At 43.5% G+C, this 21,520-nt stretch overlaps 1 protein-coding gene across 3 annotated transcripts in view; it reads left to right on the top strand.

The window, feature by feature from the left end:
* Positions 1 to 21,520, top strand: part of KDM4B (lysine demethylase 4B) — a 160,311-nt gene that overhangs the window by 114,598 nt on the left and 24,193 nt on the right. For 2 of the 3 annotated variants that reach the window (XM_034755557.1, XM_034755558.1), the window contains exons 9-12: positions 1,420 to 1,458; positions 6,221 to 6,393; positions 13,088 to 13,614; positions 20,523 to 20,643. In XM_034755557.1, coding sequence (XP_034611448.1) covers positions 1,420 to 1,458; positions 6,221 to 6,393; positions 13,088 to 13,614; positions 20,523 to 20,643 — 860 coding nt within the window. Of the gene's footprint in view, positions 1 to 1,419; positions 1,459 to 6,220; positions 6,394 to 13,087; positions 13,615 to 17,543; positions 18,161 to 20,522; positions 20,644 to 21,520 lie in introns of those variants that run through there. The other variant, XM_034755559.1, reaches the window with a different exon arrangement.

Genomic DNA, 21,520 nt, shown 5'->3' with positions numbered 1-21,520 from the left:
ACTTGGCCAGTTAAAGCTCTCAAATTTCTCTAGCTTTGACTTTCAATGGGAGCTAGGTGCCTAATCCGCTTAGGCCTTTAAAAAAAAATTCTGCTAGGTATCTGCATCTAATCACTTAAAATATAAGTTATCCCTAGTTTCCAGAACTTTTATGTAGATTTAGTTCCTTGCCTCAGCAACTCCTGCATATGGGGCTTCATATTATAGTTGGGATGAAGTATATTGTGACATTATATGTAGCCTAGAAGCTGTCTTAATCTTGTCTGCTTCTACTGGCAAAACGAGTTTAGCTTCTAAAAGAATCATTACTTGATTACAAGACTTAATACGGCCTCCCTTTTGTCTGTTCATGAACACATTTCTAGAGCCAATGCTACCACTTGGGCGGAGGCATCTGATGTGGTTGACTTGATTTATGGAAGGCTGTGATTCTGTAGCTGTGTAATTCACCCTTTGGCAGAGTACTGTACTCCAGAATCTAAGATTTAATTTAAAAAAAGTTTCTATCTCTCATGGTTGTAAAAATAACCTTAAAAATGTGAGCTGAATGCAAACCAATGCGGTGATGTCTGCATGAGTCTACAGACCCCCCCTTGCAGAGCTATTGTTTCAGGCTAAGCCGATCTGTTCATCTCAATTGGGTGTTAACTCTGAAACCTAATGTTATGGTCACTTACATTTCATTTTCAGCTAATCATAGTGATTATTTTAGCATAAACATCAGCTAATGTGCTTACTTCACAATCCCAATCCCAAACTTCACTTTCACACTCCTTCTGAAGCCAAAATAAGTAACACTTGGGTTCCTATACTGATTGCACTATATTTTTTCCCATTTAATTTAATAAAAGCACTCTGTCCTTAATGTAAATAAAGTAGGTGCAGAATTTTCAGTTTTCTGCAAAATCTAGGAGACCTTGCCTCAGAATTTAGGTCCAACTTGCTGGTGAGTATACAGGGCCATTGTTTTAGGTAGAGTCACCATATGGTGCTGTGACCACCATCACTCCTCAGCGGTTAGTTCTTTCCTTACTTTATAAGGCTGATTTTGGTTGTCACATAAAGCCTAAGTTTTGTTCTCACTGCTTATCACTTCTGTTTGCTGTATGGAATCTTGTTTGGTAGGATGGGAGAAGAGTGGGCATGCTACAAGGGAAAAATTACATACCAGTAATTGTTGTTTGTAGTGCCCCCTTTTCTCCCATCTTCACTTCCTCCCATCACTTATACTCCGTTGCTCTTTTACACGCATGTATATGTCTCCTAATTCTGTTTGTTTTTAGGGTGCTTTTTAAATGATTTGAGGGAAAAGGAGTGGAACGTGGCTGTATAAATCTCCTGTGCTTTAGAGTCTTTTTGACTTAGCTTCCTAGCAGGTGGCGCTCTAATGTTTTGCTCTACTGGGATCTTGTTTTGTAGGATGGGAGATGAAGAAGAGGACAACAAACAAAATTACCGGTATGTAATTTCCCTTTTCCCTTCTCTATTTGCCTGAGGTCCCCATTCTGAAAATGGAAGAACATTACTTTATAGCAGTGATAGAGGGAATACTGAACTCTTCAATAACGGGCTGCTGGACAAAACAGAACCCAATCCCAAGGCTCCGATACTATGGGTATGAGCCACAACATAAATACATAGAGCAAGAGAATGGGTCTGACCGCTTTAGGGATGTTTGAACCACACCTTGTTCTGCCCCATTCTTTCTTTGGTGGGAGATTAGCTGGTAATTAGCCATTTGTTCCACTTCTCCATTCTCTAACCCTGGTGATAGGCATTTATACTATGCTCATATAATCAAATTCTAGCCCCAACGAGACTGTATTATCTCCATGTTTGCTTCTCTGGAAGAGAAATAGCATGGCCTGAATTCCAAACATACATTCAACAGTAGGAAGTTAGGAGTATCCCTGGGGTTTTTAAATCCTTTTTCCTAGTGTGGGAACAGCTTCTCATTTCACTCTATCAAATCCCTTCATAATTTTGAATATCCCTGTCAGGTCATTTAATGCCGACATGTCTGACTGAACTGAGCTCATTGTGATACTGGATTTTAGATGGTTGTCAGTGTCAACTGTATTTGCCACACTGGATTTATATTCAGGATTCAGTTTAAAATAGCTTACAACTGTGAAGGTTTTTCAACAACCTGTGCAAGAAAGCAATCCTGCACTACCCTCTCGGACCTTGATTACCTTTCTTTGGGTTTTGCCTGCTTTGCTTGTCCCTTGAATAGATGAGTAATTGGAATGCTGTAATTAAGGCTGCTTTATTGGAAGAAGCGTTTCCTGTTCTATTTTCTGACTCTGCCCTGTAGCTGTAGCATAGAGCCACATCCCAGAATCCCTTGAATGACTTTCTCTGTCCTTTTGTCAAACTACCTCTGCTGCGTCATTCATGTTTACATCATTTCTCTCTGCAAACTAATTGCCATCTACTGCCATTAATCTGCCCTCACAAGTAACCCTATTTTATTTTCCTTCTTTGGTAAACAGTCTCCTGTTTTTATTAAATCTGAAGATGTTTTCCTGGGTTGGCTAGGTCTCTGTTGTTTCAGTAATACCAGTCTTAATCTTGAACACCTGTAGCTGTAAAATCAGCTGTTGAGTCATGTCTGATCCCAGTGGCATGGAGGATATTCAGGTACTGTCTCTGAGGCCTCCTTTGTTTTACCTTCGCTTGATTTCCTAATGGTGTGCAGCTTTCCGAGAGAGGAGGCGAGCTTTCCGGGAGCTCTGTTTGTCCCATTCTAGTTCTGGTCTGTCATTCTTGAATGTGCAGCTGATATACTGAATAAACCTAGGCTAGTGAAGATGCTGCCCTGACATGGTATTTGCATAATGGTTAATTGATTGTGGCTAAAGCTAATTGGTCAACAGAGTGGGTCGCCAATAAACAGCAGCTGCATTCCAAAAAGTTTAATTGGATTAGAAGGTTTTATAAATGGGCTGCCAATAGGAGAAGCAAATGGGAACTGGAAGGAGAATGGTTTCTCCCTTGATCATGTTTTTTTAAGAGGAAAAATCTTTATAAAGAGGAAATTAAATTATGATAGAGGTTTCATGTGCCCAGATAGAAGCCAAAAGAGCCAGTGTGTGTGTTCTCTTCCGCACGCTCTCCTGCTTTCCTTCTCCTACCCTTTCCATTCCCCACAATGCTTGCTCTCCAATATGCAGGCTAGTTCTGTCCCCTCATTTAGTATTGTGCAATGCTAGAGCATTTCCGGAGATGGCTCCACTTCATCTGAAATTTATTTAAATTGATAACACCAGCAGAATATTAATCACAACAGACCTATAACTTTTTTTAAAACCCTAGAACAAAGAGTTAAGTTTATTTTAAAAAACAGTATCTGAGACAGTCTTCACTAGGAAGCCTGAGGAGTGAGTGACTGTTTTAAAAACTTGCAGACCTAATAAATGTGTCCGTTATCTTAAATCCAGGCATTACTAGCACCTAGGCAAGAAAGAGATTGCTTGTATTAATTGGAGTTTATTTCTGCTTTAGTGTAGCCCTGTGTTGTCCTCCAGGACTCTTCCATTCCCTTTTGTTGCTTTGTGTCTTTCCTGCATACAATACTTGGCCTGTTACTTTAGAGAAAACTGAGTGGTGTGGGGAAGTTCTATGAATGCCTATTTTATATGATGGTCCTAAAATACTTCAATTAGGATAATTTTACAGGTAGTTGGCCTCTTAAATATTGCTCTATCTCAGAGCCGAGCTTCCTAAAATAATTTCAGTCTCTTCCTTCTCCCACATAAGCTTCAGGAAAGTCAGCATGGTCTGGTAGTCAGAACTCTTGGGTTCTCTTCTCTGGACTGTGACTGAGTTACTGACCTTCAGCAGGGTCACTTAACCTTTGAGTGTACATTGGAAATGAGACTTGCTTCCCAGGTGTGTTGTGAATTTTAATATCGGTATAGAGCACTTTATGAATGCTAAGTGGTATTCCTTTCCTTCTTTCTCTGTGTGAACTTACTACTTAGCAGTGAAGCCCCTCAGTTAACCTGGGCTGTTGTAAAAGGTCCACCTACCTGTGTCCACTCTCCTCATTGCTTCCCAGATTATTCCAAAATCGCTGTGATGCATTTTTCAAGCTGTTGAACACTTGGTCCAGTGACTTCATATTCTCCATAGGTTTACAACTTCTGGATTGAAATAATTCTGCCTGAACACCCCTGCTTCCCTCACCAGGGTGAAGTTTATCTTGTTCTGAGAGTTTGTCCAAACTCTTCAGTTTAAACTACTCCTTAAATCCCATTGAAATAAATCTCTTTTCAAAAGAGGCAAATGCCATCTTTTTGGCTTTTTCATCCTTTCCAAATGGTTTTCAAACCCCATAATCAGCTATGTGCTCCACACTGTGAGCTCTACAAAGCAGTAATGTTCTCATGGAAAGATCACCTTAATTTCATGTGGTTGTGTAGATTATCTGCCCCTGGCTTCCTTTTAGCTAGATTTACAGTCTGACCATTTCTGATATTGGAAATGTGTCCAGGTAGGTAACATAGTCTCTTTCTTCTAGTAATGTCAACCCATCTACTCGTAACTCCAGAAATACAATTTCATCAGATGGGAGTGCTGTCTTTTTTCTTCCCTGCTTATATCCCTTCAGCTTCAGGAGGGAGAAGAGCACTGTGAAACCTTTATTGCATCCGATATTAGGTTAAAGCTTTACAACCCGTTGCAGCCTTTGCGCCATGCTTGTGAATAATAGGGGTAAAAGGCAGACATCCTTAACCACAAATAGCCTCCAAAACTTGATTCTACTTTACCAGCTACAGAAGACTTAACTTCTGACAGAATTTTGTTCATTTCTCTCCCGTCTGAGGAGGTGGTATGTTTTCAGGATCTTAGTGAGGAGAAAAGCTGTGATCCTTTTGGGTTCAGCTGCATGCTCTGGCTAATGAATGTCTTGCAGGTGTGAAGTTAACATCTATACTTAGAGGGCGACCATATGGTTAGAGTCTAGCAATTATAAATTACTGTGCTCGTTGATCAACTTTCTTCTGTATTAATCATTCATTATTTCTCAGGTTGGCTTTTTTTTTTTGTCTTATATGATTTGTTGCCTCATTAAGAGCTCTGTTAACTTCATTCTACTCCCAATCTAATTAGCAGCTGAGTTTATGGACAGACTCTGTGGATGTGAAGCTGGATTCCAGCTCCTGTAGAGACTTGGGCAGATGAGTTGTCGTAGATGGCATTGCGGTGGCAGATGCAATGGCATGGAATGGGGACACCATATGGAAGCTGGTACTTTCAAAATGATGAAGGTCTCAGCTCTCTGAATCAGTCTCTGCTGATAAAGGGTTTTGTTAGGCTCAGACCCAGGGTTCAGAGATCTATTTGAGATACTATTTTAAAAACTAAATGAAATGTGTCTCCTAAACGGGAGAGACGCCCTGGTTTCCTGTCCCCTAGCCGCTCAGGGTCACTATCTGCAATCTTCCCTCTCTTGGACTTCACCAACAAGCCATGTTGCTCTCAGTAAGGGTGTTGTCTCCACTAGGCATTTAGTGTGTCAAATTGATGCTTGATATCTAATGTGCTTCTTTAGTTAGCCTTCCCCATCACCCTTGAGCCCCGTGAATTGTACTGCTACTGTATCAAGTTTCTCAAAAAGTCATACTGTCTATATTGACTTAGTGTAGTGTCCTAAGCAGTCCATGCCTTGCTTTTTAAAAATTTTTTAAAAACTCCCAGCACCTGGGAGTGTTTGCTAGCTGGATTGTGTTCCTTTGCAGAGTACCTTCAGATTTCTGTAGGGAGGCAGACAGACATCTAGAAAGAGACGAAAAGGTGGCGTGCAGGCAGAGAACAAAATATGACACTTTCCCCCCTACTTCTATAGAAAGTTTGCAGAAAGTGGGCAAAAGGAGCTTAGATTAAAAATATGGCTTTAAAATTATTGTAACTACATAGCATCAGTTTACATTAATGGTGAAAACTTTCTTGGGGAACCTTAGGGACTCCTCAAATTAATAGTCTTTCATGGCTCCTGTGAATGGATCTTAGATGTTGTGCTGTGTCAGGCTTACCTGTTCAATTTTAGACGTCTGCTCTGTCCCTGCGGCTGGCATAGGCCATTGTTAGCCAGCCTGTGTTCTCTCTCCCAGGAAGATTGTTTGGTTTCTATACCGAGCCCTTTGCAAGACAGTAATCATTTTATGAACTGAAGGCGGTTTCTTTATGTGAAACGTTATTTCTGCCCCTCCAGGTCTCACAGAAAAAGAAGTCAACCCAGAAGGCATAAAACAGAGGATCAGAAGTCTCTTGGGGAAGTCATAGCTATGGAGACTGCCCTGGAAGAAGTCAAAATGAAGGAGGAGCTGAAAAGAGGGCCAGACCTAGATGAAGAAGAGAGAAGTAAAGTGTCTGAGGGGGGAGAAGGTAAGAGTCATGTTCACTGATGGGCACATTGTTCTTAAACAGAAGTGGAGCAAACTGTTTCTCCAGAAGGCATTTTTAAATAAGTTATCTAACGTTGTTTATTCCTCCTGAAAAATAAGTGGAGTTTTTCCCTGTATTAAGTCTGTACTTTCTGAGGTACGCCATCATTTACAGTAGCAATTGATTTTTCCCTCTAAGAATGCAATCCAAATAGCTTTCTTGGCAGGGCTTGGTAGTTTTGCCAAAGCTATTAGTTTTGTAAAAATATAATTACAAGAGTAATATTTTTTTAAATATTGCATAAAGGAATGACTCAATACACTTTTTGTCCCCTCCTGTGAGAAGGAATGTTTTGTGCATTCTCGTGGGCATTAGATTTCCCCCCACTGCCCCCCAGGAGGCTGCAAATAAAGCTGATCTTTAGCTGTGTGAGATCCCCAAGTGCCACAGGAGTGAGGGCAGAAATTTGACTTTTTTTTTTTCTTCTCCAAACCATCTGGTGGAGGGGAGAGAATAGATTTATCTCTGAGTGGCTGAGCTAGCACAAGTCCCTGGGATCCCCACAGAGCCAGCACAGGTTCCAGACTTCGCTTCAGGAGAGGAAGTGTTGTTGATCAGGGAACTGGGAGTGAAGACAAGGGCTGTTTTCCCCAGCTTTGCCACTGTTTTGGCAGGTCACTTAACCTCACTCTGGCTGCTTTTTACACATCCATTCAGTGGATGTGGTATTTATTAACCTTGCAGGATTGTTGTGAGAAATATTTTTGTAAAGTGCTTTAAAAGCCTTGGTTTAGAGGCACCATGTCCAGGAGAAAGTATATTGAAGGTTTGGCACAGTGTGTGTCCTGGCTTGCGGCTGGTGAGTGATCTGTTTCTCTCTAGATCACATGATATGTGTTGATGCTCCCTGTTGAAGAACCAAGTCTTTTCTTAGAAATCTGTAGCTCTTCCCACTAGGGGCCCTTTCTGTTGCTACTAAAGCAGTCTCTGTCAGTGCTGTATTGATTGTGGCAGTTCAGACTGCTGGTAAGCTTTTCCTTCACCTGACTTTTGAGGAACTCTAAAGCACGTAACAAATATGAATGGATTCATCTTCATATAGTGTATACCCCCTTATTATTCCCAATTACATTTGGGGGAAACTGAGGCAGAAGAGGTTTAAATGTCTTGGTGACAACGTCGCACAGGAAGTCTGTGGAAGACCTGGGACTAGAACCCAGTTTTGTGATGTAGTCCCATGATCTATCAACTAGACAGTGCTCCCTCCAGCTCCAAGGAAGATAAGAAGATGTGGAATATTGGCATATGGAGAAAGCGCAGCATGAGTGGGTACTTCTTGTCACTCCATCCTGAAAATGCCAGCAGTGCATTAAACTATACACTTGGCTCATGTATGAGTTTAACAGTTACTGCTTGTAATAAATGGCCTGAAAAAGCCAATGTCTCATGGGAGACTAGATATAAGTGGCAGGGACAAATCTGAGATCCTTAGACTGGAAGAGAGGAGAGAAGAATGGCTGTGTTCTAGATGAGCAGATTTTTAAACACACACTTAGCTCTGGTGTTGAAAACTGCTAGCTTAGAAGAGACAATTGCAGAAAATTTTCAGCACCATTGCAGGAAATTTGACAAGCAGCTAGTCTGTTTTCAGTTCAATTTCAGGGGGACACTCTGCTGATAACCATTGTCAGCAATGTGTCAGTGTCTTAGGGTATGTCTACACTACCCGCTGGATCAGCGGGCAGCGACCAATCCAGCGGGGATAGATTTATCGCATCTAGACTAGACACGATAAATCGACTCCTGAGTGCTCTCCCGTGACTCCTGTACTCCAGTGTCATGAGAGGCGCAGGCAGAATCGATGGGAGCGAGTGGCACCAGTCGACTCACCGTGGTACGTAACTCTAGATCGACCCCCCCCACCCAGTGTAGACCAGGACTTAGTGCAGTTTCTTAGGGCTTTTGAAAAAGTTAAATACACCTGATTTTGCCCATCTTCTTACATGCATTCTCATCCTCAAGCTTCTTACAAATTTCAGCTAAATAATTAGATTTTCCTTTGTTTATTGTTGAAGTCTGTACAGAGTGCAGAAGAGAGCACCTGGCTGACCTGAGCAAGTAGTTGCATATTTTCCTCCCCTTTTTTCCTTATCTCCTTCCCACCCCGGCTTCCTCATTTTGCTTTGATTTTGAGTCTGGTTGTAAAGGGATTTTCCACTTATACCAGAAAAGAGGAGGAAAGCGGGTTGGGAGGGGGAGGAGGAAGAGTGGGATTCTTCAGAGATCACTGGCAGCTTTCAAGAAATAAGTCTGTTTCATGTTGTTGTTTTGGACTTCTTGAATATTAATAGCTGTGGTTTTAAGGGTTTCTCACCCAGAAACTTGACAGTGTCTTCTCTTTGCCTTTTATGACTAAGCTTTATGTTAGTAATTTATCATTTCAGTATCAATGCTTTCAGAATTTCCTAGCAGATTTCCTTGTGACTAGAAGTAAGGAGAGAGCCTTCCAGCTCTGCTCCTCTCTCTGAATGAGTTAGAACGTAATGCATGTACCAACAGGTGCTGTCTGCCATGCTGGGCATGTTATTAGTGCTACAGGGCTGGGATGTAGACCCCTGTGCTTCACAGGAGGACCCTGTCTTTTGTTGTGAAAAGAAGCAATGAGACAGCTAACTGTGAAGTGGTTATATATGTATTTTATTGTGCACCACTTTGCATTTAAAGATGACACAACCACATTAATCCTATTGCATGTTGCAGTTGCACACACACACACACACACACACACACACTCTCTCTCTCTCTCTCTCTCTTTCTCTCTCTCTCTCTCTCTCTCTCTCTCACACACACACACACACACACACACACACACACACACACACACACACACACACACACACACACACACACACACACACCCTCCCAAAAGGCATGAAATTCAAGTTCAGGCCAACGATTTGTTATTGCCATGTTCTCTGGTGCCTGTAGTAATACATTTTTATATGTTTATAAAATAACTGATTAGACAGTCCTGCAAAACCTGAACACTACAGTTCAGTCAAGAGCACAGTAGACATGTCATCTTGAGTTCTATTTTTGTCCGGTAGGACATCACTGAGTGTCACCCTATTTTCTAACAGCATTGTTTGGGGAGGGGTAAATAAAGTTCCTGGGATACAGTAGTCCTGTCGTAATGTGATGCAAATCATGTCTTGACACCACATCAAAATGGGTTAAGGTAGTGTTGACCAGCAAGGTATTTCAGGTCACTTTCTAGCATCCTTTGGGACAGGCACCCCTGTCAGAATGAAAACTGTTCTTTAAAAGTCAAATGTCATGCTAGCTACCACCTGCTCCATAGAGAGTCAGTACTGCTGCTTCATTTGACCACACATGGCTCCTGGAAGATGCTTCCTTCCCCTAGGGTTGAGTGTGCTACTCCTGTATCACTTCCAGCTTCTGTTAGCTTGCAAGTTTGAGATCCAGCTGGGTTCCCCCACAAATAATTTGAAGGGTGTAAACGTAAAGGATGGAGAGGAATGTTTTAGGGTGTGGAGTCCACACCAAGAAGTAGTGAAATGAAGATAAGAAAATGAAAATGAAACTATTACTGGGAAGAGACAATGAAATAGTCTCCATGACTCCTAGAGAGTCTCTCACACTGTGGGATAGTCTCCAGAGTGGACAGGTGAAAGCCCTATCATTTGGAACACTTTAAATGATTTGGACAAAACACTAGAAATCACTTCCTGGAGCAATGCAGCATTATTAGAGGGATGCAGTGGAGAAAGACTTGCTAGGTTTCTCACATATCTAATTCCTATTGTGGTTCTGTGATTGCTGTGCTGCTAGATTGACACGTCCATCTTATAGTTCCTTAAATTGTATTGTCGACAACTTAAAAAGCATTCAACTACAGCTGGGCCTGAATTGCTGCTGTTAATGTCTGTCTCCAGGCTTCTGTGCCAGTGCAGATATTTGGGCTTATAGTTGTTTCTTAGTAGCAGATGAAGTCAGTACTCTGCAGAGTTTTCAAATGTGGATGCCTAAAGTTAGACTCCTAGATAAGTAGCCTGATTTTTCAGAAGTATTGAGCATCTGCAATTTCCATTGAAATTGGCGTACATTTTCTATCTGCCTCTGCCCCAGCCAGCTCCCTCTCCAAAAATGAAACTACTATTGCATTTTTAAAATTTTCATGTCTACTTGCGGTGCTATTTAGATCCATCTTCAGTGAATGAATAGCTACCCAGGGTCCCTACACTAATCCATTGTAATGAAAAGGTAGTGATTTAAAAATAAAGACCCCTTCTACATCTGTAAGTGTTCCTGATTAACAGACTTCCCCCTTCAAATCTCACTGTTATTCCTGGATTCTGGTGTATCTTTCAGATATCCCTGTAAACTACATCTTTTGTCTTCTTAACATTTAAACTTTTAAACATAGGCCTGGATACCAGCTGCTATCAAATTAGCCTGTTTAGAAGTCAACAAAGCCAGTGAATGACTTTCATTTTGTTGCTTGGGTAGAGAATTCTCTGAGTGTATAGAGAGTAAATATGATCTGCTCTTGTGTGACTGAGGAGAAATCCAATTTGACTTTCATTCAATGTGTTCTTCTCTCTAAGGAAATTCAGTATTGCTTTCTCTGTGATACTACAAACCAGTTTATCTGAAGTGCTACTTACACAAATACAACAATAACTATTTGGGCTGGCCTTGTAGCCAGTTTTATAAATTAGTATAAATAAGACTCTCAGAACACACACTCCTGGGAAGTGTCCAGATTTAGATGTCCACCTAAAAGACTTCAGCAGGCATTCTTACAGCTTCATCTTACTCTGGGTTTAATCATTTTTACAGAGTATCACATTATTCAGTGGCAGCTTATCTGATTTTCTGCAGTGAGCTAAGCCTGGCCAGTGGGTTTTGCTACTCTTTTTAATAGCAGATTCTGAGCTTGGGAGTTGGTCGGTAACCTTAATTATTAGGGTAACATTCTCTCTCTCTCTGCTCCCACTTCTGGGTTGTGGTTTTCTCCCTCCCCTCCCCATCCTGTTAGTAGGGAGAGTGACCTTTTGCAAGAGAGTCATCCAGCCCTAGCCCCTGTAGTTGAAAAACAATCTTTTATTAAACAAATTGCGGGCTGGCATCGTCTGTGGAACATCTATTATTTACTTTCCTTTGAGTGGACTGATGACTTTATTCATGAAATGTTGGGAGGGGTGAGCATGGGGAACATAATTCACTGCAGATGCAATAAGGGAAACAGTCAAGGCATCTTCCATCCTGACCCAGAGACGCTCACCAAGGCCCAGGAGGCATTTTAATCATGGCTGTTCTGGAATGCTCTGAAATCAAATTGGCCCAATCATTTTGCAGGGTTATATTGGGAGGGAAGTTTGGGAGAGAGGAGAGAAGGTCTCTGTTTTATGGGTGGTCCCCGTCTCCGTAGAAAAATATTGGGGCATCTATCTGCCCAAGGAATTTGTGTGCTGTCACTGCTTTGTAAGAGAGATGTGACAGTATGCAGATAAAATGAATGGCGGGGCCTCGGGAGGGAGAGATGAAAGCAAGCGTTGAAAATGCCCAGAACAGTAGCCACTACTGAGATGGTGTTGGCAATAGACCTGGTTCAGTGCTGTTTGATTCATGGTTTAAAGCCATCTTTCTAAGGACCTTGTGCTAGAAGCCTTGCAGTAAAGTGATTTTGGTGGCTTGGTTCGATGCTTCATTTCCCAGGGTTGTTGACTGCAATGGATATACAGTAATACTCACATACCAGCAATGCTTTTCCATGGAGGGAACAGTAATTGGGGATGGTTTTGAGGTGGGGCATGAAATGGGATATGGAGATCCTCCAAATACATATTGTTCTGCTCAGAGTTTGTCAAAGGCAGAACTGTCCTTCCACCTCTGGACTATGACCCTATCAAACCGGAATCCTAAAATAAAGAGGCCTAGTTACATGTGACTTAATTGTGGGATTTGGGGGCCAAATGGCCATATTTTCAAGCTTAGGTTTTGTCAGGGTTCCAAGAAGTGAGTGAGATGCTCAGATGTTTAGTGTCATGATTCATACACTTCCTTAAGTGGGAAGGATTTTCTGACGTTGGTACTTTGGCTTCTGCTAACTATCACTTCTCCCAATGAATAGTAAGGCAAATGAGAAACCATGTGAAATAGCTAATGAGGGAAGTACGTAGAACTTGCCTTCGCTTAATCTTCTATTCCAGTGCTGTAACCCAGTCCAGTTGGCTTCTAGGATCAGAATTCCAGTTAGCTTGACATCACTATTTCTGCCTAGGCTGATGACTGGTATTGTGTAACTCACTTATGTTACTACAACATACATGTGAACCTTGAAGCTCTCAGTCCAGTTTCTGGTGGACAGGTGTCGTCTGTCCCTGTTGACATTCACATTGGCAGTCTCAGCAGGCAGGTCAAAGACGGAATAGGACACAGGCACAAAATGAGCTTCTGATTTCTAGAGCCAGTCCTTTGGCGTCAGACCTGAGGGGCAGCATGATATATCCTGCGTGGCCAGTGCCCGTGCTGCATCGGTTCCAAAGATGATGGGGTCTCTATTGCCTGTCCTGTTAATCCAGTACCTTTGTACATGGGGGAAGGTGAAATAAAAGAATGTCCTGACATTTCAGCATGTAAAGTTGATTCTTGCCCATTTCTTTAACAGGAGACAGCAAGGTAAAGGGCCGTCCCCCCAAAGTAAAAGGCGAGAGAAAGAAGAAGCACCCTCACCATCAGCACCACCACCATCACAGTCATCACCTGCAGCCCCCTCCGCCCCCTTTGCAGCAGCAGCTGTTGCCACCGCCTCCTCCACAGCCCCAACAGCAACCGGCCGAGGAAGAGGCATCAGCAGCACAGCCACTGATTCCTGTAGCCGCACCAGCATCAGCCCCGGCGGAGAAGAGCTTACCCTCCGCTCCCCTCAACATCGTCCTGCCCTCAGAGGTGCCAAGCGAGGACGATGACTTTAAGCCCCGACCCATCATTCCCATGCTTTATGTGGTTCCACGGACCAAAAAGGTGGTCTTTGAAAAGGAGCGCATATCCTGCCAGCAGGCCTTTGAGCAGTTTGCCACACAAAAAGGCCAGGTTTGGCGGGAGCAGGTGGTCCCTTTGGAGCTCACTGTGAAGGAGGAGGAGAGCGGAGAAGCAGAAAATGCAGATGTTGCCACTGAGGTCAGTGACTTACAGGTATGTGCCAGAAGGAGGGCTTTGTAGCACCTGCTGCTGATGTAAGTAACCATTGATTATCAGAAGACCAGTAAATATTGCTTCCAGGGCAGGGAAAGTACTGGTGGGACAGTAGTGTGCATCATGGGATCTGAGCTAGAGTTCTGTAATGCTTTGGAGCAGTGGTTCTCAACATGTACCCCTAGGGTTACACAGCGGTCTACCAGGAGGTGTACATCACCTCATCTAGCTATTTGCCTACTTTTACAGCAGGCTAATTTATATTCCAATTGATTCATTTTATAATTAGATGGTAAAACTGAGAGAGTCAGCAATTTTTCAGTAATAGTGAGCTGTAACACTTTCTTGTATTTTTAAGTCTGATTTTGTAAGCAACTAGCTCTTAAGTGAGGTGGAACTTGGGGGTACATAGGACAAATCAGACTCCTGAAAGGTACAATAGTTTGGAAAGGTTGAGAGGACTTACTTTGCTTTGGAGGACTTACTTCCAGCCATGTGGGTTCTCCCACTTTTCCTCCCCAAATCTGACTCTGCTCTGTCTATTTGAGCTCTTAAGGACCATTCCCCATGTTATACAGTGGAACAAAACAGTGTTCTGTTGTGCAGCATTGTATCTTGTTCTCTTGTGTAGCTACGCAATATATATGCCCCACTTGTGCCTTTAGAGTGTAAGCTTTTCAATGAGGGACTTGCATCTTGTGCAGAACCTCATAGACTTACAGGGACTTCCCTTGCATGTGGGATAGCTGCAAGAATTGATGTACCTAGATCCTCTGGAAAATGGATTGGTTCTATAGAACTTTACCCCAGCAAGGCTTTGATTCAGCTTTGCAATGGCCTGTTGTGTGGTAGAAAGTGGCGCGTTGAACCTAAATCTAGGAAAAGGCCATAGTGCTGCTAGTTGGAAGAGGGAAATGTTTTTAAGAATTTGCTGAGACTCTGTCCTCTGCCCCTCCTCCCCGTGTTTCAAAGAGATGCTAAGCCCTGGGATCTTGTTTGACTCAATACTGAGTCTAGAACTATCAGTGGCACAAAAGCCACCACCTTTCACCTTCAGCTTGCTAGGGGAAACTGCCTTTTTTTTTTTTTCCTTTTCCCCGGATGAGGAACTTGCCACAATGAACAATGCCATAGGCCTTGTCTACACTAGAGAAACCAATCAGTGGTATTTCAATACTTGGTTTTATTGCCAGTTGTTCAGCTGCCCATTTGAGTATTTCCACATTGGCAATGCTGCACCAAGTTAAAGCCCCCTACAATTTTGCTGCTGTGCTGGTTGTGGTGCCACGCCCACTAGGAATGTATCTTAGTTCCCAGCACTGCTGTCTGTCATCGTGCTATATTGGGAACGTTTGTTATCCCACTGAGGACCTAGGAGGGTTGTGGGAGGGAGGGGTTAAACTCCCATAGTCTTTGGGACACTCCAGTAATTGGCTGTGGGGTATTCCCTTGTATTTACCTTGCTGCCGGTATTATTGCCAAACTGTTTTTGGAACATGTAGGCTAGCACAAACACTCTCAAGTGTGTCCCGCACCTATGAAGAAAGGTTTATGCTAGAGTTTAGGAAAAACTACCGCGAGGCAGCTGCTGAGATGCAGTGGATTGTTTTTCAAGACCTCATGCTGAGTGTTGGGAGACCAAAAGAATGGTACCTGAAGTCACCTGTCAACTTGGACTTTCAGAGTACAAGTTCTCTGATTTATTCCTGAATGAGTTTCCAATGGTGGGGAGAGATGCTTTGGGCCATGTACACGAGCACAAAGTGGTGGGACCAGAATGTGATTGTGATCTAGGATGTACAGCAGTGACTTCAGAATTTCAGGAAGAAGACAGACTTTCCTGGGCCTCTGTGCTGAGCTCACCCTGACATTACAGCACTAGAATGCTTTTTCTCCAGGCTGATGGAGGATCTCAGTGACAGCAGTGTGCAAGCTAGCTATCCCGATCAGCTACCAGTCAGTTAGGAATCCGTTTGGGGTCCATAAGTCCATGGTAGGCACTGTTGTGACAGAGGTGCACGTGACCATTTCCTGCAAGACGCATGTGATCAGTGTGCAGGACACTATAGCAAGCTTTGAACCATTATTTCCTCAGTTGTACCAATGCTTGATGAAACACAATTGCTATCTCAGCAAAGCCCTAGAGTGCTTTAACAAGAAGAGGTAGCACTCCTTTTTGAAGCAGGTCACAGTATATCATTGTAGTCAGTTCATACATATCTGTGATGGCTGGCCTGGGAAGGTGCAAGTGATTCTCAAACTCAGCCATTTTCCACAAAAAACAAAAATTAGACCTCTGTTCCCGCCCCCAGTTGAATTGACATTAGTTAAATGGCTGTCTCTAATGTTATTCTGCATATGTGCTTCCCTGGTTTATGAAAACAAATCCTCAAGGGAGTGGAAGACTCAACTATACCCTGAGGAAATGGAGGATATCAGTGGAGTCAGTGATAGATTGAAGGCCACCTTGCAAGAACTGTCCGGACAAACTTCCTTATTATCTCTGCTGCTTGCTGTGTTTTGCACAATATACCTGAAAGATATTTAAAGATGACCGGAATATACGGTCCTAGACACTTGCATCAGGCCATGCAGATGTGGAGGCAAGAGTTACCGTTAGCAGAGTCACCAACAGGAGGGTTACTTGGATCAGGGATGCTCTGTGCACCTATTCTGAAAACAGGGCAAAGGACTACATTTCATTGTCAGCATGTTGTGACCTCTGTATTCATTTGCTGTACGAAGATCATGAGGAAGGGAATGTGTGTGCGCCCAGGGGAGATGGGGGATGTTATTTTTATAGCCTCATAGATTTTAAGGCCAGAAGGGACCATCACGATCATCTAGTCTAACCTTCCGCACATGGCAGACCACAGAACCTCACCCATCCATTCCTATATTAGGCCTATAACCTCTGGCTGAGTTACTGAAGTCTTTAAGTGAAGGGAAATCTGTTATGCTAGTGATATACATTACCTTCCCATTGCATTGCTGCATAGACAAATACATTCTAAAATGGCCTTAATGTATGTTCTGAAATGTAATCGTGTATTAACTAGAGCAGATCTGATGCCCCAAGACAAATACATATAAACATCCAAACTTAAAATGCTTCGTGAGGTAAACTGACAAGTTTTTTTCTTAGTTGTATGTAATACTGTTCGCAAATGTTCTCCTTGTCTTGAGTGAAAAGTCTCTGATACAGCTGGGATCATGAGGTGGGAAGAAGGGAGCCTCCCGATATGGGATATTTTCAGTGTTTTAAAATGCAGAATATTGGGCAGGAACAGGGAGTCCTATAGCAAGAAGTCCTGGAGGGACACATCCCTTCCATAAGCCTGGAATGCCTCTCTATAAATTCCCATATCTGCGAATGATGAGAGAAGGATAGGGAATTACAGGAGAGAAATTTCTGCCTCATATACCTGTCCATGTGAGGCTCATCATATGCTGGAGAAACAGAGCAAGGTCCATGAGTCACAACTTTTTCCCTTGCAGCTGGTAAACTTTCTGCTACCTCCCATCAGTTCAGATCCATTGTACTTGGTCTTCGGCTTTCTGTCTTAGGTTGGGGTGGTGTTAGTTTGGTGTCATCGTCCAGGTTGGTGGATTGCTTGTCTATTGGTCACAGCTGCCAGTAGTCAACCACTGTCAAGGGTAAAATGGTGAGAGCCATTAACCATAATAACCCTTCACAGAAGCCTTGCAATGCAACAGAATGTTGATGTCTGTCTCGCCCTTGCTTCCAGTTGTTAAGTACGATCAATTGTACAGTCTGTCCCAGATGGCGAGCAGATTGCCTGTTGCCCCCCAGTATTGGGCTGCTGTGTAACCCAGGAGCGTTTTTGCGATGCGGTTTTGGGAGGCGGATGGGGAGGCGGGGGTAACTTTTCAATGACAAATACAGTAACAACCTTAACCTATTACAGGCTGCCCTACCCCTGGATGATATCACCTTGAGGAGGATTCCCAAAAGGCAGCGAAGGGAAATATTCAAGAGAGTTAGCGGCAAGCCGGAGAGATACGCTGCAGCTTTATTTTCCCGTATGGTTCCCCCTGATAAGCTGAGGGAATGGCGAGGCACTGTTAGCTATCGTGGGGGCAGAGGGAAATATGCTTTGCCATGCAATACGGTGGCCCGATTAAAACACCTTTTGTATAAGCGTTTCTCAGATATAGTGTCTGCAGACTGGAGGAAGATCAGGGCTAAAATCGACAAGTTGCTGGAGCTGTGATTATCTGCGTGTGGTGCCTGCCCCTCTGACTACTGTGTAGCATGGAATGCACTTCACTTTCATTCTTAATGCCATACTAAGGACAATGATGCTGCCTTTGAATCGCTAACCCCCTGTGCTGTGAATTTCAAAGCAGGCCAACTTGTGCTCTAATGTATGTGCCTTACACCAAAGAGAGCCGTTGATACTGTGATCACCAGTGCATGCTGCTGGGTGGCAAGTGGGCTGGCAGATACAATAGGATGTAAATGCTTTGGCCGCAGCCTGTGTGGTTTGTGCTGGAGAAATAAAATGCTTCTGTTTTTATGCTGCTTACGTTGTGGTCTCTCTTTGTACCTTTTTTTAATTTGGTTTTATTTTTTGCTGCTTGTCCTCTGTTTTGGGTGTGGACGCGTGGTATCGCTCTGCCACTTAACCTGCCATTTCCCCCTGGCCTGGTGCATCTGGCAGGAGCTGGGAGATGATAGCAGGAGTTGGTACAGTAGAGGTGGGAGCGTAGGGGAAAAAAGGAGCGTATAATGAGGTGGGGATGTTCACGTTCTTGTGTAGCTATATCTACTCTGCCACAAATGCTAATGGTAGCAGCCATGCGAACCCCAAGCATGTTCCCCAAACATGTTCTTTGATTTTAAGCTGTTTAGAAGCTAGAGTTGTAATCTGGCAATGCCAGCATTACTCTGTATGACCTTCACTGCCAACGGGTTCTGGCTTGATGCCAGTGTGGCTAGCTGCTCAGACAAGCTCATACAGACAGTGGCATTCCTGTGATATGTTCCCAGCTGGGAAAGGGGCATGCTGATTGCCTCACTGAGAGGGGATAGTGTAAAGGTTTTCCTGGGACCAGGCAGTAGAACACCAGGGCATCATATTTCTGAACTCTCTTCCTCAACTTTGTAGTGGGAATATGGTTGTCAGAGCCCTGTTAGTCAGGGATTTTCTCTGGGAACACCCCAGTACCATGATCGTGATGGGATGGTCTTTACTGGAGGGTCTTTACTACGCTGCATGAGTGGAAATCAATGGAGATGGGACCAAGATGTCAGCTTTAACACCTGCTCACAATGTTGAGTGTAGTATTGCAAGAAAAGTGAAATATGTTTTGGATTGGACACCTTGACTCAAGCCCTTACCAAATGACCCTGTGCAAGTTGTTGAATTCATTCTTGAACTTCATGGCCTGTTGTTATTACCGTGGGACAAGACGATGACAACAACAACAACAGTTGCAATCAGTTAGAGTTGAAATACTGTTCCAGAAGTCGCTTGCTTGGAAAATGACTTGTAATCAAACTCCAGGCAATGCAACATGTATGGGTAGGTGGTTTCTTGTGAAGCTGATCCTTGAACTGTGGCATGCAGAAAGATGACCAGAGAGGCCAGGTTTGCAGTGGCTGATGCACTAGGGGACAGCAGTGAGAAACCTGCTGCAGTGGAATGGGTCTACTTGGATGCTCAATCAGTTGAGTTTGCTACCCCCCCGGAAAACAATATGTACCCTGACGAAAAACAGCACCCCAACTGATGCCAAGTACCACCCATGCCAAAACCACCAAGAAACCCCCCCACCCAATAGGCACCCAATTCTTGTAAATAATGAGGAAGCTACCGGGGAAAAAGAAACAGACCCCTACTCTTATTTCACAGAAATGATCTATTATTTGTAATATGCTTGCGGTTTGACAGAATAAAGGCAGCCTGCGTGCTGTGCTAACTGTAGTAGTTTTCGGACTGCTACCCCAACGCGTTGGTATGTATTGCAATAAACTGGTCTCAGGCTTGAGTCTGTGAACTAAAATCAATGCGTGGGTAACTTTTTCCACGACACTATCATTGATGCCCAGCAAACAATCCCTTAAAGTAAATTTTTGTGTGGATGCAAGGGCACTTTCCACCAATTAAAAGGCATTGCAATCTATCATTTTTCTCTAGTGTAGACAAGGCCTTGGTCACTTCCAGACTAGGTGACTGAAACTCAGTACATCTTGGATTGGATGTGGATAAAATGCAGATGTCCCAGTTTGTGCAGAATGCAGCTCCCTAGCTTCTCAATGGAGTGGGTCACAACACGCCCATCTGGAGTGTAACCACTTTAATGGCTCGCTGCAAGACCTTACTCTTTGACAAAGCACTTTCATTACATCCAGCATGAAGATGATGGTGTGTGTGTGTGTGTGTGTTTGCAAAGCTACCTTGTCCAGGGAGTGGAGAAGGGCAGAACATTCCTTTGTAGATTTCAAGGATCTGTACCTTCAGACGTCATTTGCCTTAGATATTGTGGTAAAGGGCACTGTGAAACTCCCTGAGTTAGATAAGAATTTCATTCAAGGGAAGAATTTTTACCCTGAGGTTTCCAGCTGAAATACAGGCAGCATGTTACATGACTGATCAGACCTTTCAGAGGCTAGTGAAACTGGCAAACTCCATCTGACTTTGAGGCTGTTCTGGGTAGAGGAAAATGTTGTCATTTATCTTTACCTGGCATGATCTTATGGGAGGGTGTTGGCCTAATCTACCAAAATTACCCGTGGGGATGCCCTTGGTGATCCTACCCAAAGGCAATGATGATTTTTGTGTATGGGTTAAAGGCCCTATCCTGGGGAATTAACTTGAGTTGGCATCTGTTGCTCCCCTAAGTTCTTGGATTCCCACGTAACGTGCTCTGTTTTGTTTCAGGCCACATCTGCTTTTTTAAAAATGAAGATGGAGATAAAGAAAAGTCGCCGTCACCCACTGGGCAAACCACCAACCCGCTCCCCATTGTCTGTGGTTAAACAGGAGGCCTCAAGTGATGAGGGTGAGTGCAAAAGGCTGTCCAGAATACTGATATGCTGGGGCTACTTGCTTAGCCAGCCAGTGGCTTGTCAAACCCATAAGAATCGTTGGGGTGGTCATTAATGGGACATCATGGCATGAGATTCTTCTGCATTTTGCTTAATTGGTGGAGGCCTCTATGCACTCAGAAGGAAGTGTTGCTGAACGCTAAACCCAGCTCTAGTTTGTTTTTCTGAGTTTCTGGGTGAGACCCTGTTAGCTACAGGAGATGTGGTGGGGGGAAACATCATGGGGAAATTTGAGAGAATGATCTGGGCAATGAGTGATGAAATTCCTGTTTGGAGACAGGCTGTGGGTGCAGTGGAGCGGGAGGGAGGGCGGGAGGGCAAGTTCTTTGATCTTACTCAAATGGCTACATCACTTGGCAGATCAGGACTTCAAAACACCTGCCTAGAAAATCACTTTCAGATGGTCAAGCTGTATTTGACACTTCTGTCCAAAGGCGGTTTCTATGCTCCCCGGAAGAGCTTTCTGTTCACAGCTGTCCTTGCTGCACTTCTAAGCACAAGTAATGCAGTTTGGAGTCTTAGGCTATGTCAACACTACAAGCTAGGGTGTAATTCCCTTGCCCATGTACACATACTTGCACTGGCTCGTGGGTATGTATTTGGCATAACTAAGCCGTGCCTCCGCTACCAGTGCTACTGCAGCTACCCTGGTATTTATACCTCATGCTAGGTTGATGAGAGCTAGTGCATGTATGTTACGCAAGCAGGGAAATCACACTCCTAGCTCATAGTGTAGACCTATCCGTAGCCAGGGAAAATACTGCATATGGGTGTAGTGTTCCTGGCATGAACCTGTGTTCTTCTTCATCCTCATAGAGAATGAATGGAATT

The sequence above is a fragment of the Trachemys scripta genome, chromosome 22 (assembly GCF_013100865.1).
Source record: "Trachemys scripta elegans isolate TJP31775 chromosome 22, CAS_Tse_1.0, whole genome shotgun sequence".
Lineage (NCBI taxonomy): Eukaryota > Metazoa > Chordata > Testudines > Emydidae > Trachemys > Trachemys scripta.
The sequence above is the reverse complement of the archived record's forward strand: the minus strand, read 5'-3'. Positions and strand labels throughout refer to the sequence as shown.